The sequence below is a fragment of the Triturus cristatus genome, chromosome 3_2 (genome assembly GCF_964204655.1).
Source record: "Triturus cristatus chromosome 3_2, aTriCri1.1, whole genome shotgun sequence".
In the NCBI taxonomy this organism is placed as follows: Eukaryota; Metazoa; Chordata; class Amphibia; order Caudata; family Salamandridae; genus Triturus; species Triturus cristatus.
The window spans coordinates 1169257055-1169281645 of record NC_140584.1 but is presented as its reverse complement, the minus strand read 5'-3'; the positions used below and the strand labels follow the sequence as shown (position 1 = coordinate 1169281645).

The 24591-nt window shown below is 44.8% G+C and overlaps 1 protein-coding gene and 1 long non-coding RNA gene across 6 annotated transcripts in view; one reads left to right on the top strand and one right to left on the bottom strand.

Moving 5' to 3' along the window:
- LOC146859369 (uncharacterized) overlaps positions 1–24591 on the bottom strand; it is a 245347-nt gene that overhangs the window by 61066 nt on the left and 159690 nt on the right. For 2 of the 3 annotated variants that reach the window (XR_014980097.1, XR_014980098.1), the window contains 2 exons: positions 7729–7784; positions 1033–1115 (listed from right to left, as the gene is read on the bottom strand). This is a non-coding gene — a long non-coding RNA (uncharacterized LOC146859369). The remainder of the gene's footprint in view (positions 1–1032; positions 1116–7728; positions 7785–24591) is intronic. The other variant, XR_014980099.1, reaches the window with a different exon arrangement.
- The window catches only part of LOC146859370 (sterol 26-hydroxylase, mitochondrial-like), a 139929-nt gene that overhangs the window by 68829 nt on the left and 46509 nt on the right, over positions 1–24591 (top strand). For all 3 annotated transcript variants that reach the window (XM_085650049.1, XM_085650051.1, XM_085650050.1), the window contains exons 3-4: positions 1885–2075; positions 19943–20142. In XM_085650049.1, the coding sequence (XP_085506175.1) occupies positions 1885–2075; positions 19943–20142 (391 nt within the window). The remainder of the gene's footprint in view (positions 1–1884; positions 2076–19942; positions 20143–24591) is intronic.

Genomic DNA, 24591 nt, shown 5'->3' with positions numbered 1-24591 from the left:
TAATAACATACCGGATACACTACATAAGCTTAAAGAGCAGTGGGAGGGAGACCTGGGATCACTCGATGATGAGGATTGGCAGGCTGCCCTGATGTCCCCTAGAGAGGCGGCCATCACCCTCCGCTTCCGGTTGATACAATTCACGACTCATATACAAACGGCCCTGGGGAAAGCACTGACTCTTACACCAGGGTTGGGCCTACTTAATATATGGGCGGCAACGGATCTTACAGAAGTGGAACAACAACTAGCCACACTTGGATACACCCTGGTCAAAAGAGAAATAGCTAAGGGGTGGGGGGCAGCAAGTTCTCCAACTACGCAGGCATGGTTAAAGGAAGTTGATAAATGTATGATTGCAGAAAAGGAAGTCTTTAGAACTCGGGGATGCCCAAAGAAGTGGGACAAGAAATGGGGCAAATGGAACGTATATTGTGGTAATATCTGTATCTCCCCAACGTTGGAACTTGAAATGAGGCAAAGTAGAGATTGAGCAGAAGATAATATGTAAAAGTGACTTTCTTCCCCCTGTTAATGTACTGCTGTATTAAGTGCTTGCTGAAATATTGATTACCAATGTATGCATAACTACGAATAAAACTAATAAAAAGAATTACAAATTTTTTTTTTTTAAAAGGTGTCCCTCAGCTGTGCTTCTTCTCCCAGTCAGGGCAGTTCGGCTCCTCTATTAGGAGGTTTCGAAGAGCTTCTTTAAGGTAGGGCACAGCATTGGGATTCCTTCTGAGCCTCAGACTCTGAAGGAGCAGTAACTTCATAATCTCTTTCCTAATCCAATTTATTTCCCAGTTGATGCTTCAGAGCTTTCTCAGAGTTCCGGACAAATATAACCTAAAGGGCCAGGAAGGCCAGTATTTATCGAATCTAGGAGCAGTGATCGGAAACTAGGGCCAATCACAGGGGGGCAGTCACAAGGGGTGCCCAACTCAAAGCCAAGCCAACCACATCTTCATGGATGTTTCTGATCGCAAGTAATAGTGAAAGCACCAAGCGGACAGGAAGAAGCGCACTTACCTTCTGCACCTTGGCTTCCTCACTGACTTTAAGCTTGGCTTTGACCATGAGCAGAGCTCTGCTGCCTTTTGGCTAGGATCGACCTGTAGAAATACCATACAGATATGTACAAGTATTCAAGAGTCACAATGTTGACGTTCACAACAGGATCTTTCCTGCAGCTAAGCAGGGACATTACAGTGCCATAAAGTAATAAGTGTCTTTGTAGAGTGCACGTTCACCCAAAGGGCATGTTTACGCGCTATTGACAGATAATTGGCTGCGATGTCCCCACAAGTGACCCATTCATAGTGAACTTGTACACACTAGCATGAAACACATTCACACATGCACTCAAAGTGAAGAACAATACTGGTGGGACTGGCCAGATTTGGCTGAAGGTGGTCAATAGACCCTTTCTTGAGGATGCAGGCAGAATGCCCTGTGCCCTGGTACTGGACTTCAGACTCTGGTGATACAAACGATCACCTCCGGGAGCTTTCAGATGCTGAGTCCATAGGGGGGAAAAAGTACAGCGCCGGTCACAAAGCAAAAATTGGCAGAGGGGCCCGTCTACCCTAGAAATGCTAGGATGTTCATCCTTTTGCACACAATATTTGCATTTTTATATTACTATGGAGAGTGTTTTGGGAGCCCAACAGCCAATTGGACAATTCTGACCCTCAGGAACATTTCTGACACATTTCTCTTGTTGCACCCTTGTACGTTCCTCCATGTTTTTGAGAAGTAGCAGCATACCCTTAGAACTTATTTAATACAATATTTGAGGCCTTTTGTGCAAAGTTAAGCTCTATGATAGGAACGTGCATCATAACATTTGACCAAGTGCCAGTGTTTTCATTGTTCTTGTAGCTTATTGAGAAGAAGCTGTATGGGCCAATCTGGAAGACAACCATTGGGCAATACAAGAGTGTGAACATTGCCAGCCCCGAGATCCTGGAGACTGTCCTGAGGCAGGAGGGCAAGTACCCCATGAGGTGTGACATGGCCCTCTGGAAAGCGCATCGGGATAAGCGGCAACTGGCCTATGGGCCTTTGACTGAGTAAGTACCGCAGAGATGGCCATGGCCACTGCATCTGTTTCTATCAGTGATTTAGAGAAATTACCAAACCTGCGATGGACTACACAGAGCTGAGGCCCTAATGTATCAACACATTTCCCATAGACATCCAATGGGTAGAACCCTTTTATACATCCGGTCCTAAGCCTACACCCGCTGCCGCCGGAAATAGGTGCAAGATTGGGATCAGTGCTACCATTCAAAATCTAAAGACTTCATCAGATCTGAAGCTCTTGGTTTCTAACACAGCTTGTGTTCCATTGTACTCTGTAATGATCTACTCTGCAAGGTTTTGGAGTTGCTAGAATAGTAGAGCATAAAAGTCCTGTCACTGAGAACATAATGGCGCTTTGCAACTAATTGGATTGAAATAACTTTAAATAACCTTTGTGTGTAACAGTGAAATGGCCTCACCTTTCCTACTAACCGAGTGACAGGGGATCACACAGGTGACAAAAAGAATTTGGTTTCTGTATTTGTCCTCCAGAGCATTGCTCATTCCCAGATTGCCAAAATAATAATTTTTCTAGATTTATATATTTTTGGTGTATTTTGTTGAGTATTTTGTGATGTATTGCAGAGGGGCGAACTACAGAGGTGTAATGGACAAATGGAAAGTAGCCAAACCTCAGGGATAAAGGTATTTGCCTGGTACAGGACCTGCATTCACCTTCACGGGGAGGAAGGAGAAGGATGTCTTTGGGTGACAACAAATCTGAAGGTCTTGGTGAGAATTTATTGTAGGTTGTGCAAGGAAGGAGTAAGGGAAAGCCACTACTCTGACTGCTGTATTTCAAGTATAATTTCCATTGAGAGAAATATGGTTCTTCTTCCTCCACACCTGTGTAAGAGTAAAAAGAGCATACATAGCCAAACTCTGCCCACAACAACCACAAAACCTACCCCATCCTGCCAGCAATGACCCCAGAGGAAGCACTAGAGGTTCAAAAGAGTCTCTCTGGGGACAGACAGCATTGTTGCATGCATGTCCAGGGTGCCAGTCAACAACCCCCACATGTTCTAGGCATCCTGGATGACATGTGCTCTGCCCAGTCTGCCTCACAGAGACGTCCTGCACCTCTGCTGACACCGGTGCTTCCGGCACACCAGCCCCAAATCACCACCTACCACCACTTGAAGCCCTAACCCTGTTCCAAAGCCCACCCCAAGTTCTCCTTTGGATCCAATACCTCCACCTATCCTGAGAACGACCTGCCCCTAAATATTACCATACCTTAAAACCTCCCCCCTCCAGTCGTCATCCTTCTAAAGAACCCCTGTCATTACCCCCCCCCCCCCAAATCCTAAAAACCCCACTGTATCCCAAAAGGTAGGTGCAGGATATCCATCTGCTCCTGGAGGATTGAGAGCCCCATAGGACGAGAGGAATCTCTTCTGATGTGGAGGGAAGATAAAGGCATGAAGACTAAAACAGACAGTGATAGGCTGTCCGGTAGTCTGGCCCCAGAGACCGCTAGGGCCTCGTTTGATAGCAGTGCTGACTGGATGGGGCAGAGGATGTCCAGGGCAAAGTAGACCCCAGTCCATCTATGCACTAGGTGTTGTCCTTGGACCAGGGAGACATGAGTGAGGGTGGTGCTGGTGATAGTGGGGATGGTGGCGCCACAGGAACAGATGTTGTGGCCTGTGCTTTTTTTCCTGCCACAACAAACCGCTGGACTGGGTGATTCTTCAGAAACCGATGCATTAGTGGCTTCCAGGCCAGCCCCATCACCCGCATTGCCACTGGGGCTCACCATGTTGGTGGCTTCTCCTTCCAACTCCCAGTTATTCTACTGCTGCTCTATACATGCCCTTGGGTGGTAAGATCCTGTTGCACCTATGTATGTTTTTACCAATAATGGATAATTTGTCTTTTACAATCCAAAAAGGCTTTAGGTTCTCAGGAACATCTTTGAGGTTCTTGGGCCACCCTTTACAAATGAATTCTTTGAGGGGAACAAGAGTGTCATCGTCTTGTGCAAATTTCTCCCATTCATCTTTACTGATGGCAGGAATGTCAATAGCAAGAATAGCACAATCCGAGGGTTCTGTGTGAGCATCTTCAACATCAATAGGAAGTCTGGCCAGACAATCTGCAACCAGGTTCAGGTTCTTTTTGTGTGGTACAAATATCATATTGTAATTAAAACCTTGTAAACCCAATACCCATTTAGAGATGCGGGGATTGGCCTTCTCGATAGATTTTGTGGAGAATAAAGGTAGGAGAGGTTTGTGATCAGTTCTTATAGTGAATGGGATAAAACACAGAAAAAAATTAAAATGATTAACTGCCCAAAAACAGGCAAGGGCCTCCTTTTCTGTGGTGGAATAGTTACGCTCAGGGGCACTAGGAGTTCTGGATGCAAAGGCTATAACTTTCTCTTCACCATCAACATTTTGAGTAAGAGACTCCCCTAATCCTTTCATGCTGGCATCAGTATTTAAAGAGGTTTTGGCATTGGAATTGAACGTGCTTAAGAGGGGTGCTTCTGCAATGGCTTGTTTGACATGCGTGAATTCCCTTTGACAATCCACATTCCATTCAAATGGGGTACCCTTCTTTCACAAAGATCTAAGATAGTGTACACACTCAGCAAAGTTTCTCACAAATTTGGACATATACTCAATTAAACCTAAGAATAACTTAAGTTCCTCTTTGTTAGATGATGCTGGAGCCAATTTTACTGCATCAAGAAGACTAGACTTGGGACTTATACCTTCACTGGTGAATATTTTTCATGTGAAATGATTGTTTTCTTAAATATCTGTTCATTTTTCTCATATCCAAATGGGTCTCCATTCTCTTATCTTTTTCTTTATTAAGAAAAAAAGGGAATAGAAACCCATTTCCTTCTGGTTGTGAGTAACGTTTTCTTTGGCTCCCTTGCTGAGCATGGTTAATATCTCTAAATTACGGAGATGAAGATGATGTTGTGATGTCTTTTGTGGGGACTTATGGGGTATTTTTATTGAATTCCAAAGACTAACCATAGGTGATTAGATCCAAAATTCAACAGTCTGTTTGTCTCCATTCTCTAAATAATTTGAGATTTTACCCCACAGTAGTATTAAGGAATATGTCAAAGTAGCCAGCACTTCCACTTCTTCACTGTCTTCTTCTAATGTCCCTTCCTGGGGAACTGTGTTTGTTTTCTTTGTTTGCTTGGCATAGGCTGCTGGTAGCGGTTACCTATACTGGTGCTGAGGATATTGTGGCCGGTTGAAAGGACTGATACTGATTGTTCCTCCTCTGTGAGAGAGGTGCCCTCTGCCCCTTGCTTCCCAAAAGTGCATGTGCTTCAACTGCAAATTACCCAACGACCTTGCAGTGTCTGTGTCTGTCTTAATTGATCGTCCGGCGTCGTTAACGTGTTTCTCAAATAATGCCTCTCCATCATATGGCAGGTCCAAGTGGCTTTCCTGTCCGCAGAGAACAGCCACATCTGCAAACTGTAGGAATTCTGTAGAACCGATGTCCATCTCGCAATCTATCATCGCCGATGACGTTCTTTCACCTTCCTGTGGGATAATTTTTTTTTCAGGTTTAGCATCCTTTGGTAAACATACGGAGTGATGTCTGAGCACATCTGCCTGTCATAGCGACAGAGGATTGCTAAGGAATTGGCTGCTCTAACAATAGTGGAAAAACATTTACCTATATTATCCAAAACCTACCCTCTCTACCAGATGGCGTGAAAATGAGTGTGGAAGAATGTTCGAAAAGCATTGAGCAGCTTGTGTTCTCACCTAATCTGGTTTTGTGTCTCCAAACAATTCAATGAATTTTCTGGGGATTTACATTTCTTGTCTAATCCAGGCAGGATCTCAGGGACAGTTGCTGCATTTTTCATGCTCTTAACCCCTTCCTCCCAAGTTAAATCTACAAACAACATGCACTGATCTTCTGATTGCGTAAAAGGCTCTTTAAAGTCATAAAAAACTGTCTTACTGTTTTGTAGGCATTATCAATTCAAATCTTTTTCTGCTCTTTCCATTAGATTGTGGAATCTTTCAATATCATAAGGAGGAGAATCCACAGGTTGTGGAGCAGGAGGTGATGGTACTAGAATTAAATTGTCACTCCATTCCTTAGGTACATTATGATCCTCCGGTATTACGCCTTCTTCTCTTTCTTCCTCAGTGAACATATCATTTGCTGGTGGAATTGCTAGGCCCGAACTTGGTGTTTTAGCTGCATGGAGAGCTGGAAAATTAAGAGACTATGCAGAGTAGGTGGTTGAACATGAGGAGATCGGTGACAACCATTGAGACAACCTCAGTGGTGGTCTAGGTGACGTAGATTTTGTAGGCTCTGGAAACCTTTCTATAATAATCATCCAACATGAACTTTAAGTCATGAACTAAAGCTCTTGGTACCTGTATCATCTCTTCTTGAAGTTGTTGATGAGTGTAGGGTTGGCATTGATCTATACATTAGTTGGGTCTAACTGCCTGAGAAGATTAGTATTCCTCCTCAAAATATTAATCACCTTCCTCCTCTTCTTGTTATTTAACGTTTTATTTCTGAAGTGCTATGAACAGGTCTAAATGGCCCTTCATCCTCATCTGAATCATCTAGTAAATGACTTGGAGGAAGTCCAAGTCTTACTGCGGGAGACATACTCATGCATTAATGTGACAGATAATTCTTTTACCTTTCCTGAAGGTATTTTATCTCTTGTCATCAATGTATTTGGTGTTTTCGCTGTGGACGCTGGTATTGCGGTCATTGACGGGGTTGTTGTCCATCTCTTCATCAAGGGTGACCTTGACCCTGCTGCCGAGTAGTAGTAGAGATGACCGTAGATGTTATGTTCAATGCCATTGCTGGTGATGTCTTTGATGTTGTTGACATAGTTTTTATAGATTATTTTTCGTTGTTGCTGCATTTGTCACAGATTTCTCCATTGACAGCACTATAGAGGGTTTTTTGAATTTTATAGCAAACTTGGGAGAAGGTTTTGAAGGCTAAGATTTCGATTTTGACATAATTTAACTTCTGTTTTCCTTTGTGATTATAAATTTCATCCAAGTCAAGTCACTTCTGCAGACAGTGTTCTGAAGCCATCATGCACCACCCTAGAATGAAAAATGTGGACACTCGGCTGACACTCTAGGAGATCATTTTGGGGTTCTGGATCTCATTCTGGGCCCTTACAGGTTCATTCGGGGCTTTTAGGAAATCAATAATCTGAAACAGTTGATTTTCCTGCTGCATAGCTGTGCCCATCAGGGCTCTACTTGCTGTGTTTTTAATTGGTGACCACAGCCTGAGCTTCCCTCCCCACAAGAGGTCCTGCAAAGGCCTTGCAAAACAACCCTATGCCTTTGAGTGGGTGGTCACAGGTGTAGTGTGTCAAGGCTGCACAGCAGATGTTGCGGCTGTGGTGGCCAAAGAAGCCAGAATTGGGATGGCCACAGTTGTTGAGTATGTTGGACCACAGGGACCTTACCAAGGGCACTGATGTATGCAATGGGGACAGGACTCTGCTGTTGTAGTAGATCTTTTGTTCCTAGTGAGAGGGAAGTGTGTAGAGCAGGGGCCACACAAACTGGATGAGGGAGGCTGGTCTTGAAGATCACCCTCCTTGCAAGGATCCCTGCTCCCAATGAAGGCTTGTGCTTTTCTTACCTGGAGCAGAGAAGCCAACACAGTTGAGGCTGAGGACTGATCTCTTGCTGCTTCACCTTGAGTAAAAAATAATATAATGTTTTGTTACCACAATGATAGCTGATACTTCCTTTAAAACAATTAATTACTCTAGAATGTTAGCCATGTATTGATGTTTGTAAGGCCAAACTGCTCATCAATTATCTAACACTACTGGTTCAAGTAGGGTTTAGAAAATATTTTTCTTTCATATTAAAGAAAAAATGACAAATTGAAATAGAGTGAAGAGAAGTTATTTAGAGATGTTCGGGTTAGGACTGGCATGATGTGTGTGAGTTGTCAAACCTAGGGTTGTTTGGCTTTCTTGTCCTAGAATCCATCCTTCTATGACTTAGCAACACTGTGTGAAGTAGAGTCTCTCAAACACTTGGATCTCATTATGAACATTCACAGCCTATTGGAGGTTAAAAAGGACATGCAGCACACTATGATTGCCACATTGAAGGTATAATCCCTTTAAAAATGTGGATTCACAATGACTTCCATAGATTTTCAGGGCAAACAACAGTGCTATATTGTAATTACAAATTACATTTGTGAAAAAACATCTATACATTTAGTAAGATATTGTGGCACAGATGAGCAAATTTTGCAGTACAAAAATGGAAATGTTGTGGCACACAATTGAGTTTTTTTGCAGTACTTTATTCTATTCTCAATCGTTCCTATCTAGCCTTAAACTGATCTAAACTTTTTTTATAAGGGTATCACACTTTGAAATAAGCATATTTAAGTATCTGGGAGTGTCTGTTTTCTATCAAATCCTCTGTGGTAACATCCTAAAGCATAGGTCAAGATTATCCTAACAGTAGAGGGTGGCCACCCATCCTGTTTTCCATGGGATTGTTCTGCTTTGGGACTTTCTGTCTTGTGTCCCAGAGTGAACTGCTGTGGGACACCAAATGTGCTGATATTTGCAGGTCAGATGTGAGAGAGCAGAGAGGGGCTTAGGTACAGGAGGATTTGAGGAGTGGAGCGGCAGGGTAGAACAACAAGGTGTTCCGCAGTCTTTTTTCAGCCCAAAAGTTAGTGGAAAACCAGATCAGAGGGAGTTTAAAATGTAATGATAAAAGGCTACATGCTCAGCAGGCCATCACATCTGGAAGACGGTTGACATGCAGACACCAGCCATGGTTACTGAGCAGTCTTTTGAGTACCCCATAGAGCACTCCCTTCCTTCGTAACTTGAACGTGGAACAAACAGGGATGGTTTACATCACACTTTTGAATACACTTTCCAGACAGGGCATGCAGACTCGCTGTCCAAGATTTCAGACCTGATTTTGGTTCTTTTTCAAGCATACTTTTCTTGGTGAAGCTGTTCTCATCCACTGTGATCTGCCATCCCAAACCAGCGGCATCCAAAGTAGATCCTACTGGTCCCAGTACTCAGACTCACACAGCCAACAGAGTGCCACTACTGTACAGGTGCTACACATTCATGGCACACACATGCCCAAAGAATATCAGCTCACGGTTCTGGTTTTCCGTAACCACTGAATTTTACACAAGAGGAGCTACTAGGATTGCCTCACCTTGGCACAGAGAAAACAATCTGCTCACATTAAAGACGAAATAAACACAGCTGTTGCCACCACTGCTTTTTGTGATGCACCCAGGCCATGGACAGTAGCTCAGTGCCACTGAGAAGCCACGCTTGGTAATTCCAGGTCTGGACTTCATGTTGCCAGGGGCATGCTTAGGGCTCTGCGTACACAATATTTTAGTGTGACACCATGAATAAAATGTCAGGGGACTGGTTTCATAAGGAGTCAGGCACTCAGGCAGAGTGACGCACCCGTAGGTTCGAGCTGGCGTCTGGACCGGGCAGGTTTCCAGTGCCGTCACCTGAGCAACCCCCCTAGATGGTGTGGGCCTCCTACGCCGCTTTAAACTCAAGGAGTAATCCCAACTCTTTTTATGGGTCCAGTGCAAAGGGGGCACAACAGACTCCTTTATCACACACTACCTGTTTAGGAGACACTTAAACCCCCCCCTGTTGCCTAGTGAGAGGGTGATTATTACCCCTCCCACTACACTTAGTCTGTGCACCTCTTCCACACTATTCACCACTACTGGTCCTGATGAAACGCCAGGGATCATTTTGACCACTTTAAGGCGCGAAACATGTCGACCATTTTCTCCAGTTACCACAGACACATTACGTCTTGAAAAGTAACAATTTACTCACGATTTTTATTGTACCAAGGGTACCTCTTTATTAAAATACTCCCCTAGGTAACCCTTAGGTATTTTTATCTTTGCAGACACTACCCTCACCACTGACCCCGGTACTCTCCCTCCACATACCCGCATGCACCCATCGGCAGCTCTCTAAAAGATCTCCGCTAAAGAGACCCTTTGGGGGACCCGTAGGGCATTGCACCGCCGGCCCGACGAGGAGCACAGCCCGATGATGAAGCATGACATCCTTCGGGGTGTGTGAGGGCAACAAGAGACACTTTTGCTGTCTCCCCCCATCCGGAGTACCTCACCCTAGACCAAAGACCCTTAGATCTATCTCTTTTTCTTTTCTCTTGTTGTGGTTGGACTTGGTTGACTCACGACCATACCCACCCCGGAACAGTGCCTTCTAGTGATTACCACATTCTGGTCCCAACAATCTCCTCCCTCTTTTTACTGACACTCTTGCAACATGAGATTAGTCCGCCATTTAGAACCGGATACACAGTTATTACTGTAGAAAGTTCTCTGAACTTAGGTTAATCAGATGCAGAGTGCCTTCTACTGTGCAGCTTGGCTTTCATCAGCATCATTTAGTCTGCTAGCCTAGGCTCTCAATGCTGCTAGATTGCCTCCTCTTGGCAAGCACTGCACTGGGCCGGGGACCCTCTGAGTGGTCTCCATGCAGCTGTATCTAGGCTGCCGTTCTTCCATGTGGATAGCTGCATTGTGATTTGTGTAATTTGAAATGAAACTGAATAAAAGAGGGTGAGGACTGACCATATGTGGATGCCAGAATCAATTCTATCAATGGGCAGCCCTGTGATTCCATAATTCAGAGTATTCAATTGAACATTTGTTTTTTTTTCTTCCTGTCTGCAGCTTCCTTCTTGCCTTTTCCAGGCATATAATGACTGTTAATGTTTGTACCCTATGTATTTTAGGAAGCAGCAGCACTCTAAAATGGATAAAATTGCCACATTCAGTGTACATTTGAGGCCCATGTTCCTGTAATCTTGAACTCTCTGTGTACTGCTTTTGAAGTATTGGCTAGATAGCACATGCGCTCTTTCTTCAAGATCTTTTGTTTTTTATTGCTGAGCTTAGCCACCGTCGATTGCTTACCATTGATTGACTTCATTGTCACTCTCATTTACTTGCTTCTCATTGGTCAACTGCCAAAGGCTTCCTTCCTCTCTGTGTGTTCTTCCCTTCCCTGGAGCATGTGTACATTACTTGTGTCATTCAACTGCTTACTTTGTTAGGCGTTAGAGTGCAATTTTTTCAGCTGGCTCCCTGTGCACTTCTCCCCCTTCCATGTTCCTTCCCCTCTCCCTCTTCCCCTCGTCCATGTTGCTTGCTCCACCCAACCCCCCTCGTCTGTGTTGCTTGCACCTACCTGCTGTCCATGTGGGTGCCTGCCCCCTGCAGCTGTATGTGTGTTGCTTGCCATCACCAGCTGTCCATGTGGAACTGGCCCCCACCAGCTGTCTTTGTTGTTGCTTGCCCACTTCTGGTGTCTGTGTTGTTGCTTGATTCCTTCTACTGTCCGTGTTGTTGCTTGCTCCCACCCACTATCCTTGTTGTTGCTTGCCCCTGGCATTAACTTTGAGAAATGCTTATATTTCGCCAACCTTTTATACTGCACACATCCAAAGTGGGAAGGCTTTTAAAGTTTGTCTAGGCATAATTTATTGAAGTCGAAAGGTACCCTCCAGTGCAAAACATATGCTAGACATGCCTAAGACACTTTTGCAGTATGGTTTAAAGGTATGTGCTTGGTGCTAGACAGCCTGATTGTGCTCAGACGCTAGGAAGAGAGCAGGTAAGTGCCAGATCTATTAAGGTCTTAATAGATATGACACTTATCTGCTCTCTCCCTCCTGAAAAACAGCAGAGCAGCTTTAGTTGCAGCCCTGCGTTGCATCACCTCTTTGGAAATGTGCACCTTAAGGTTGCCATCTGGCTGGATTTTTGCCAGCATGACCAGTATTTTAATGTCCCGGCTAGTACAAAACATTTTAAAATACCTAAAGCCGGTATTTTCCCCGCTATCAGTACATGCTAAAAACAGTAAATATGAGAAGAAAGCACTTTAAAAGGTGTTCCAGAGCTGCCTTACTGCAACCTGACTGATAATTAAAGTAAACAAAGATAGACAGGCCATGTTAACAAAGAAACTCGACTATTATGTCTAAAGTTCTATTTATGTACCATGCCTGGGCTTATGTAGAATCTTAAAATGTAAACAATTGTCCAGGATTTCTCTGTGGGAAAGGTTGCAACTCTACTGGCAGTCCCCTCACTCCCCTATCCAGAGATGGTTCGCATCAGGGTTACCAGGCATTGACCGAAGGGAAAAAACTATACATTGTCCTTTTGTCAATTGCGTTTTTTCTTTACTCGCGTCTTTGATTTGTTTTTTCCTGAAAATGTATTGCGCCACAAAAAAGCGTCATTTTCAAGAAAAGAGAACAAACCCCTACGGGAGATAGTTTCTTTTATTGTGGTGAATTTAGTGGAAATTGCGGCCATCGTGGACCTTTGGCAATTTCACAGCTAATTAGCTATTAACAAAATCGCTAAAAGCTGGAGGATCAAAGAAGATTAATTTATTTAAATCGGATATGCAAGAAATCAACTTTTAATATGTGTTAAGTAGTTTGCTTCCATGCACATCTGTTTTCCTCTTGTATTGATGACCATCCAGGCATGACTGTGTTTTGCTACTAAATTTTTGTCCTTCAATCTTCTCAGCCTTTAAGCGCTGGTGGTGATGATGTTTTAAAACCCTGTGTGAGTGAGTAATACACCGATTACATAACTCCCTCGCCTGTAGCATGTCTAGGACTTTTTCCAAGACATGCTAGTGAGCCAGGCTGCAGGATCTGCTTGCCAGTTCTTGCCAATTAAAATAATCCAATGTATCTGGCTTCGAATCTCTCAGTTTATGACGGAATATAATAAATGCACACGGACTGGCAATGAATTGATTAAGCGGGCCAAACTCTAGATGGTCCTGTGCTGATTTGTATGATGTTGCATTGAGAAGCGTTACATCTTCTCCCAGCATTGTCACTTCTGTCAGTTATTGCTTGCATCTGCTTCGCCTTCGTGATCCAGAGAATTGGTTCTAGATTGGGACCCTGAAGGTATCAAGGCGAGAACTTGGTTTCTTATTGATTCCTTTTGCCCTGCGAAATTCCTTCTTGAATGAATCCACACATCTAAATACTTTTATGATAGCACTCTATTGATGTGTCCGCCTCTAAGCTGCCAGGTCACAGTTTTATTCATTCTTTTTCCAAAGATGTTATTGTTTGTTTTAGCTAGGTTCACTCTGAGTCTCTTCGACCTGGTGTATTCACTTAGTTTATCAATCAACCGCTCGAGGCCCACTCTTGCTTTGATCAACATCACCAGATCACCAGCGTACAGCATATTATTTAGTAGACTTTTCCCAACTTTTGGGGCTCCGCATTTACCGAGTCCAATGCCGACGTGAGATCCGACATATACAGATTAAATAACAGAGGCACTAAAACGTACCACTGTTTTAAACCTTGTGATGTTGATTTTTCTAGAGAGAAACTTGCCATATCCCTGGTTTATCCTTGTTCAGGTGGCCGAATACAAATCTTTGTGGGGTTTGCCCATGATTTCACATTTTTCGACAGAGTTCCTGGGGAACCGGTCAAAGGCTACCTTAAAGTCAACAAAACACATGTATAGCATTGTCCACGAGCGGACAGCCCGGGCCATAAGGATGGACATTGCTATCAAGTTTGAGGGTCAGCCTGATTTTGTCAAAACCCTGTCCTATTTAGGGGTATTAGCCCTTTTTCCTCAGCCCAGGCTTTGAGGTTCTCCACCAGTAGGGGGGATATCAGTCAGCTTACCTGGGTTCTTGTCCCTTCCTTGAAGTTGGGGTGAATTATCGAGCCCCTCCAGGCATCTGGGATTTCTTGTTTGGGAAGTACTTCACTAAAAAGTGATACTCATTTGTCTGCCCATACATAGGGTGTTTTTTTAAGGATGGCTTGTGATATCCCGTTTGGTCCTGGTGTGCAATCGGTGCAGGACTTTACAGTGATTTGTTTTGTATATTTCTATTAATACGTCCATAGCTCATAGTGGACTGTCCTCTTGCTCGTTTTCTCCGCATGTGTCTTCGCTCAAAGGCGGCACACGACCTGTCGGTTTCTCCATTGAGTTGCTGTCATTATTGATGGGCTGATTGACATTCTCTTTGTCGCTTGGCTTCTGCCTGTGTATACTGCTCGGATTCTGTGACTGTCAGGTGAGTTGGCAGAAACTTGAGCCAGTCTTGTTTGCTAATATTTGCTTTGTTCACCCTGTGTGGTCCACACTCCTTCTGATTGGCTATCTGTCAGCAGTTGCACAGTTCCTACTCTTGCTGGCACATGCCAGGGTGGGTCAGTATTTGTCGCAGTGATTCTTTTTGATTTGCCAGAGTTCCCTTTTAAGCTTTTTCTTGCACAGTTTTTATGCTAATATTAGCTGCTGTCATGTAGACTGTTGCAGGTGCTTATTTAACTGTTTTTTAATACATTTTATTTTTGGGCAAAACCTTTTTGGTGATTATGCTTCCTGGGAGCAAGATGCAGCGCAGTAGGACTGTGTGAATTCTGCTACTGTGCATTCCGTAAACCTCTCCCAGTTGCCTATCAGATCTCCTCCTCCTCAATTCCTCAAGAAGAAGACCCCCCATTTGTCAGTCGCTGGCAGGTCTCGTCGTTCCGCCACACTCTTCATATGTGCCATATGTGATTCCGCTGATGGTGCCTTCGTTGCCGGAAATCCTGGCATCATTGGTTGCGATATCGCAGTTGACTGGGGTTGATGGTCGCTTTCTGGGCGCTGATCAGTTCTGAATCGCCGAGTGTGGCCGAAGAGGGACGCGGTTGCTAGTGTGTGTGTTTACCGGTAGGAATCCCTGTTCTCGTGGCCCGAGTCCACGAGGGTGGAATGAAGCCCACAAACCTGCCGGTCAGCATTCCTATCCAGCTGCTGGACAGAATGTTCCCGATGTGTGTCGCCGCAGCTGGGCCGGAAGGGGCTGATCTGCGATTTCTCCAAGACTGCTCACCTCATAGTCTCTAAATTCAAAATCTTGATTTAAGTTGATATTAAAGTTTTCTGTCACTATGATTTCAGAGTTCTTGTATTACATGTTTATGTCCGTTTAGGCCTGAGTTTTTTCTACCAATATTTTTTTCCTTAAAGTTATAGTTGATGTATATATTAATGAGTATCTGTTGCAACTCTGGATCCGCAGCCCATCCTTTTATACTCCCTGGCAGGATCCCTGGCTCAGTTTTCAAGAGCTGTCGGGGTGGTGCAAGTTTAATCCACTGCTTTTACAGATAGACAGGACATCCCATCCCTTGGACATCCTGACTTTTTTTACCTATGCTGCTGGGCTCACTAATTCTATATATCCTAGTAGCGCCACTGATGTCTGAGCCCATGTCTCTTGCAGCACAATTATATGAAATTGTTGCAAGAACTTGTCAGGCCATGATCGTCGTTATATTTTTATTTATTTTTTATTTAAGCTCCACCCCCCACCCCAGTTTCCATGAATATATGTTTAAATCCTTCTCCATTGCAGTTGAAGGATCTGTATTCTGGGTGAATCGTTCGCCGCTGTCTTTGGTAGAGAGGGCCGCTGCGAGCCACCATCGGCCCCTTGGATGCTGATGAACCCGCGGTGATTTACATTGATGTGTCTGAGGACCTGAACTAGGCCGAGCTTGGTTCGCTTGCGCTGTATAGTGCTATCGTTGGTCCAACAGGCACCCCTTACAACCAATGTCCATGGAGGCAGTGCCCGCCAAAGAGGGTTCAGTAGGGACAACAGTGGGGGATAGACATCCTGTTTGAATGCTGTCAACTTCTGTGTATTTACTCATGACCTGTTTCTGCTTGAGGGCTGCGTCTTTGAGTGTCCTCTGATTCTCTGTTGTCTGCAGGGTCTGCACTGTGGTTTGTTCTGGATGCTGCACCAGATAGTTTTGTGGAGGGATGCAGGGTTTTGTGGAGGGATGCAGGGTTTTGTGGAGGGATGCAGGGTTTTGTGGAGGGATGCAGGGTTTCGTGGAGGGATGCAGGGTTTCGTGGAGGGATGCAGGGTTTCGTGGGGGGATGCAGGGTTTCGTGGAGGGATGCAGGATTTTGTGGAGGGATGCTGGGTTTCGTGGAGGGATGCAAGGTTTCGTGGAGGGATGCAGGGTTTTGTGGAGGGATGCAGGGTTTCGTGGGGGGATGCAGGGTTTTGTGGAGGGATGCAGGGTTTCGTGGGGGGATGCTGGGTTTCGTGGGGGGATGCTGGGTTTCGTGGAGGGATGCTGGGTTTCGTGGAGGGATGCTGGGTTTCGTGGAGGGATGCTGGGTTTCGTGGAGGGATGCTGGGTTTCGTGGAGGGATGCAGGGTTTTGTGGAGGGATGCAGGGTTTTGTGGAGGGATGCAGGGTTTTGTGGAGGGATGCAGGGTTTTGTGGAGGGATGCTGGGTTTCGTGGAGGGATGCTGGGTTTCGTGGAGGGATGCTGGGTTTCGTGGAGGGATGCTGGGTTTCGTGGAGGAATGCTGGCTTTCGTGGAGGGATGCTGGGTTTCGTGGAGGGATGCTGGGTTTCGTGGAGGGATGCTGGGTTTCGTGGAGGGATGCTGGGTTTCGTGGAGGGATGCTGGGTTTCGTGCAGGGATGCAGGGTTTCGTGGGGGGATGCAGGGTTTCATGGAGGGATGCAGGATTTTGTGGAGGGATGCAGGGTTTCGTGGGGGGATGCAGGGTTTTGTTGAGGGATGCTGGGTTTTGTGGAGGGATGCTGGGTTTTGTGGAGGGATGCAGGGTTTCGTGGAGGGATGCAGGGTTTCGTGGAGGGATGCAGGGTTTCGTGGAGGGATGCAGGGTTTCGTGGGGGGATGCAGGGTTTTGTTGAGGGATGCTGGGTTTTGTGGAGGGATGCTGGGTTTCGTGTCCGCCTGCAGTAGTTTGCTGTGAGTGCAGGTTTCCTAATCGGATACTCTGGGTCTTCTTGGGATTGAGGTGTCTCACACTCCGTCTGTGAAGCCGTCGCTGCGGTCTCTGCCCGAGGAGGCTTCCCCTTGCTCGCTATGACTACACCCGGTTCCATGAGGCTGCCTGCCCCGCCTGCTGTCACTGACTGCAATTCATTTTCAGATTGCAGCCCTGCAATCCCTGCTGCTCCTGGAAGCTCTGAGAATCCTCCTCTAGGAGGCTGTGCTTCTTGCACTCTTCTGGGTCTTCTGTCCTGTTGGTTCTCCTGTGCAGTATCTTTTGTAGCTTGCTCCTTGATCAGCTTGTTTCTTTCTATTTGTTACCTTCGTCCAATGACCTTTTTGCTCAGCCTCCATGCTGGGCGTGAACTTTTCTCCTGGCCCCTCATGTTTCTGGTATTTCCACCTTGATGGGTGGGTCCCTTTGCAGTTTGTTCATCGATTTCTACATTGATCAAAAATTGGATAGAATTTGTCCTTGTATTCAGTATTCGCTCTAATGAGGTCTTTGCTTTTGTCTTGATGCAGCCTCTCTGTTTCCATCTTCCTGAGGCGGGGCATGTCTTTGATTTACCCAGTTGTCGATGAGGATGGGTCCCCTATTACTGTGGCTTGCGTAGTGAAACTGTCCGTTGTGATCGGTGGATCCCCTGTTAGATTTGGGCCCGGCTAGTTTCCCTCTCTGACCCGATTGATGTCTTTGCATACACTATGCTTAACTGACTCCCTGATTGGTGCAACCGAACCTTCATCAGTTAATGCCTTTACATAGTTACTGGAGGCATTTGCATCCCCCATCTCTCTAATCTGGTGTACTTCGACCACCACAGTCGGATTATTTGCACGTTGTTTGGGGGGTGGAGGTGGCTAGAACTTCCTTGTATTGCCATGGTGCAACTGTCTGGAGTACAGGAACTCTTCATAATCACACCTCTTGGTTTTATAAGATGGTCCACCTTCTGACTTGTGGACCTTCGTTTCACTTCCGCCTATAAGTTGCTTATGATTTTCTAGCAGAGAACACTTTTTGTCCAATATTGGCGAGCATGTACAGTCAGTTTGTTGGTATGATCAGATTGAACTCGTACAAATAGATTATTAAATTGCATACGTTTTTGGGCGATTTTTTTTATCTGAATAATAGAGTGCATTGACTGGCACTTAAATTGCATTTAGAAGCGAGGGTGATCCTGAATCTGCAAGTGATGGATATGGGTCAATCATGTCCTTTTGGAAAAGTGGTAGGTTAAGAACGCCCATGGAGTCATTACCCTACTGGGTATGGGGAACAGTGATATTGCCTTCTTATATTTGACTGCTTTTGGGATCCTCAACATTATAAGCGTCTGACCAGACTGTTTTAGTCATTGTTGAAAACATGCAACACCTTGGGGTCGGTCTCTGCTTGTGAATGAAAGGCCCGGGGTTCGGCTAAAGGGATCTGCTTCCATCGAGACTATTGAGATAGTGATTGCAGCATTTGCTTGACGCTTCAGTGTTGATGTCCATGTCAGATTGTTGGATGCTGACTCTATGTCAGCACCTGTTGTTAATGCCTCTCGACCCAGCAGCACAGTTGCGAAGAAGAAGGCAGGAGAGGGACCCTCGTCACCTCTTGTTGATGTCAATGTCCACTTCCAGTTCAAGGCGGGTCTTCTGCCCATCATGGCGCAACTAATGGCACTCCGTCCGCAAATTGCTGGGGCGCCTGACCAGGCTGATCAGAACATTGAGGCTCACAATGGAGGTTCGTCTGCAGCCCTCACCGTCAAGGTCTTCATTTGCTGCAGATTCCGTTTGAGTCGGTATAATCCTCCTTCTGAGCCAGCTATGATGCTACATGCAATGCTGCTTTGTAAGGGACAATAGTCTAGTGATTTCTACAAGTTGTGACTTTCCGCAATTCAATCGGCAGAGTCTTTGGTCCAATCGTGATTGCTGGGATCCAGCAACTGCTTTGCAGGAACAGACATTTTCTAAATCATGGATCGACCTGATCAAAAGTCTAATTGAGTTGTGCATTTTTGTGGATGGGAAACAACCTCTTACCCCTGTTTGAACAAAATTCCTTAACATGAGACGCAGATGCAGGTGGAAGGGGATAGATACCTAGATGGAAACCTGCTTTATTTGAGTGATGAGAAGTAAATGCCAGACACAAGAGGTCCGCTGACAAATGTCCTACCCTCTAAGATGAAAACCTATGGCCTACAGGCAAAAAGAACCACCATAGAGAGAGTATGGCTGGTGATTTATACAAGGGACTCATTTTGAGCTACATTTCTGCCAACCATGCTATCCAACTCTCTAGCACAGAAGGCTCATCCTTTTCTTCACAGTTTCTCTGATCAGCTATTCTGCTTTTTCCAACCGAGTTTCAACCCCTTGCTTCTCTGAAACTAGGATAAATGAACCTTATACTTGTCTCTAACTCGGGTGAATTCAAATACATGTGCTTTTATGAATTTCAAAGCAAGACGTTTCTAGAGTAATCTTCAGGTAGTACATAGTAAAGGTCTGCAGTCTATTTATTACTAAGCATTGCCCATGATAGGCTATTTGCATTCTGATGATGGAAGCATGGTGGGTTTGACCTGTGGTTTGTTACAGATCTGACTGGGAACATGTTAGTTGAACTTCCCCTGGTTTTGGTGTGGGGTTAGCTGGTTGTGCCGGGGACCACTCTCATTCTAGCCACCATAAAATGCGAAATCCAAATGTTCCCAAAAGGCAGCAGCTGTATCTGGCAGACCGGTCGCATCACTGGTGATGAAACCAGCCACTGACCTTTCTAGTTTTTCAGCAGTACACAGATCTACAGTTTCTGTGCTAATCTCCACGTAGATCATTCAAGACCTCGCTTCCTCGCTCGCCCACTGGAGTTTAAATAGAGTAGGTGCCCAGAGAAGTACCACTGACCTTCTCAAATCGCTTCTTTTTGTCTTAGAGAAGGCCATCGCTGGCACAGTCTGCGCACCACCCTGAACAAGAGGATGCTGAAGCCCAGGGAGGTGGTGTGCTACACTGGCGTCATCAATGACGTGGTGTCTGACCTCATCACGAGGATTCGAGGCCTGAGAGGAGAAAGCACTTCCGGAGTCAATGTCGAAGATGTGGCCCAACTACTCTACAGATTTGCGTTTGAAAGTAAGGAAAATGGAAAAAAGCTGTGCAGTTTTTCATTTTTATAAGTTTTATATTCTAGCACATTACTGTAAGTTAGGAATAGGTTGTGATATTGTTATGTTTTTGTTGGGTTCTGTACCTTTAAATACTAGCACATGCCACCCTGACTACGGGTTATATGGTGGCATGTGGCATGGAATGGTGGCATGTGGCATGGACTGGTGGCATGTGGCATGGACTGGTGGCATGTGGCATGGAATGGTGGCATGTGGCATGGAGTGGTGGCATGTGGCATGGAATGGTGGCATGTGGCATGGAATGGTGGCATGTGGCATGGAATGGTGGCATGTGGAATGGTCAGGAGCAGCAGTTGGTGGTGTTGATTGCTCTGACCGCTCGTTTACCTCGGACTTCAATAAGGAAACATAAACTTACCTGTCGAGCCCTCTGCTTCCTTTCACTGGCGGTGAGGATGGGATGTTATCATGACCTATGGTAAATTATATCCCATGATAATATGGTACGGTGGGTAGCCCGTAATGTTCTTATTTCATGTTCTATGTAACGTTATGATAATATGTTACGCTATGCAGCGCGCCTGAAACCGACATTGTTATTACAATATATAACATAGTAATTTCATGGACTATATGATGATATTGTATACTATGACCTTATAGTGGTTTTATTATGCCAGGGAAGGCCTCAAGGCCGTGCCAGCTGATAGGGTTCAAGGATTTTACTCTATGGCTTAGTTTGGAAAATGGAAGCCAGAATCTCTCAGCAAGGTAAGGCAGTCTGTTGTATCTGTGAAGGTCCCACTGAGGTTGGGTAGGCTTTGAGCGAACTCCACCTGAAGCCACTGAATTGGTTGGAAAAAGTCTGAGCAGGAAAAGTTCAGTTCACACTCAGGGCGTCGGCGCATCAGTCGGATGCTTTCAGTGTCCCTGACTGGTCAAGATTTCTACCTTGGAACTTAGGCCCAGATTTATATCTGGGCAGATGGCCCACTGTTCCCCCCCCTACATTTCTCCATTCACATGGCGAGGGGTCGCCCACCTAATTTATAAATGACCGCCAAGCAGGCGGTCATTTATACAAGCATTGCCAGGAACAGCCATCATGGTGTTTCCTGCCAATGCGTTTTACTCTGTTCGATGGGACTACATCCGCAGGACGCAGCCCCGCAGCAGAGTACTTATTTTTTCTTTACATAAAGAAAATTCAGAAACAGGATTTTCTTTATGTTAAGAAAAAAAATAATACTCTCCCTGCCATGGGAGTCTTCTCCCATGTGTGGGGAGCATTATTATGATTTTAATGTCCCTCACCGCTAGTTTTTGCCTGGCGGTGAGAAACAGTAAAATATGGCTACTTGTCCATCCATCTAATTTGGGCAGGCAGTCCTTTAGCCATTTCTCCAACGGTCCTTACTCTCCAGGGCTGTCGGAGAAGTTTGGCCTCAAAATCTGACTACCAGTAAAGATGATTTTAAATTCCAATTTCTCAGACCACAAACATGACTTTCCTACCTATGCCCAAACAAGTTATCACTTATTAAATGTAATAAGGTAATTCAATGGTATCCTATGAGAGAGGTAGGCCTCTCAGTAGTGAAAAAGGAATTTGTGAGTTTTTTTACTCCCAGGACATGTAAAACGTAAAAGTCCATGTCAAACTTTTTAAATTCACTGAAGTCTGACATATGGGCTGTTTAGGGCCTACCTTAGGGGTGATGTACATGTATTAAAAAGTGAGTTATAGGCTTGGCAAAAGGGCTATTTTGCCAAGTCGAACTGGAAGTTTAAAACTGCTGCTAGGCTTGAGACATGTTTTAAAGGGCTACTAAGTGCGTAGCACAATAAGCGCTACAGGCCCACTACTAGCATTTAATTTACAGGCCATAGCTATATAGTATACCACTTTTCTAGGGACTTATAAGTAAATTATATATACCGGTCAGGTGTAAACCAATTTGAGCATTTTGTAGGTCGTGAGCACAAGCACTTCAGCACAGTAGTAAAGTGCACAGAGTTCTAAGTCTACCAAAAACCAGTTCAGAATAGGAGGGGAGAAGGCAAATCGTTTGGGGGAAGACCACCCTAAGCCTTACAGGTATAACAGGGCCAGATTTGTTTTGTTGTGGATGGCCTGTTCCGCTAGGGCGATGAAGTAAATTACTCTGTTTCCCTGGTGGAAGGACCGGCCACCAAAATTATAAATGAGTGGCAAGCGTTCACTCCTTTATAAAGCATTGCAGGGAACTGCCATCACGGTGGTTACTGTCAATTCATTTTGCTGCTTGTTGCAGGGCTCTGTCAGGAGGACGGAGCCCTGCACCTCGCAGCTTTCTTTTTTATTTTAAAAAAGAAAACCCCAAAGCAGGATTTTCTATTTTAAAAAAGAAAATGCTCCCCTAATATGGGAGTCCTCTGGCATGGCGAGGGGAGCATTAAGCAGTTTTCACTGCCCATCAATGCCAGGGTTTTCCTGGCGGTGACAGGCAGTGAAAACTGACCTCTAATTCCCAACATCTATAGCAGGTGGCCGGAATTACAGGTCTGCCTCCCATGCCCTTATTGCACAGGGTCGTCAGATGGGTTCAATCACAGCATCTAAATTCGGCGGGTGGACAGCATTCCTGGTGGTAATGATACTTCAATCAGGCCCCAAGTACAAAGGTAAAATATTTGACAAGGTTGACCATTGAGTTTAGCTGGCCCCAGGTGCATCGTGGTAAGCCTCAGCCTGGTTGAGAGGACTAATATCATTGTAATGTATTATTTGGAGCATCATTTGTTAAGAAGGTTGGAATTTTCCCTAAACGTTTTGGTAAAAAATAAAAAAAACTGTTCTTTTTCCCGCTCCTCTTCATATATGAATTTTATACTGTGGAGAGATGGTATTTATATGTATTATATTGTATGTTTATGTTTTGGGCTAGTTGAAGAAAATTGTATTATGTCTTTAGTTACAATTTTGTTCAATAGTTTTTTAATATGTTGATATTTAGATAATATGAAAAGGCACCCCCAGTGATTTGGGGTGTGTCCCCCAGGCACAGGTGAAAGTCCGCAAACGGGGTTTCTAATTATTAGAACAGGTTTGTGTTTTTCTCGAACAAAGGAGAAAAGGAGTTCATCACAAGTTAATATATTCACAACGTGAAGCTTTACTGTTTTCTATTGCTTCATAGAAAATCAAGATGCCACTTTTAATCTATAGACGAAATGGATTCAACCACATATTCTAGTCACAACACCAAAGAACAGAACATCCGTCAACTCCTCTACCTTTCCAAAAAAGAAATAAATCAGCGCTTACATGCCAGTACTATGATCAGGTACCATAAAGCACAAAGAATACCAAGGGGCCTTAGAGTACCACTGAAACCCTCGCTTTGTAAAAATCAACAGAAGTTCAAAGACAAGTGGTTCGCGATTTTGAACTGGGGGTGCCTTTTCATGTTTACATATACACTCCACCTCGGAGAGTGATACCCCGTGAGCACGGTACACCCTTAAAGAATCTCCGGCAACTTGAGGGAGTGCGCGTACTATTTTCTTTTTCAATATAACTCATTCCGACTCCTAGCACGCAGCACACCAACCAAGCAACTATGCAATTTGATGAAATTTCACACCTCACGGATACAAGAGCGGAAACATTCGCTTTCAGGCATGACGAAGCCGCCAGAATCTACGCCCTTATACACGAGGATTCAACCACATATTCTAGTCACAACACCAAAGAACAGAACATCCGTCAACTCCTCTACCTTTCCAAAAAAGAAATAAATCAGCGCTTACATGCCAGTACTATGATCAGGTACCATAAAGCACAAAGAATACCAAGGGGCCTTAGAGTACCACTGAAACCCTCGCTTTGTAAAAATCAACAGAAGTTCAAAGACAAGTGGTTGGCGATTTTGAACAAATGTTCGTTAGACTTAATTCTCTTGATTATAGAAGAATTGTCATCCATCTTAGAAGAACTCACCAAAGATATCAACGACATCAAAATCGAGTTACAAAAGTCCTTAACACCTGAGGAGCTCACCAACACACTCGAGAATATCAACATCCAATTAGCCAAGCATACAGCGGAAGTCAACGAACGCAAAATCCGTAAATTTCGCAGGGATACAACAGATTATAAGATGGGAGAAGTATACTCCTGGGCCGAAATATATGCAAAACGTCGACAAAACAAACCTTATTCTGCCAACACTGACACCTCATCTTCAGACAGCGATCGGACTCAACAACCTAGAAGATACACACCCAGAGATGGCCCACCACAAACCACGGTCCCGACCGACACACCGACAACATCAACCACTACTTCAACCACCTTAACCTCTGAAGAAAACTTTTCCTCTTCTTCTTTTTTAGAAGTAGGCCACACAGAACAAGACGACCCTGGAGGAGCTGTAGAAAAAACCAAAGAAAAAGACAAGGATCAACCCCA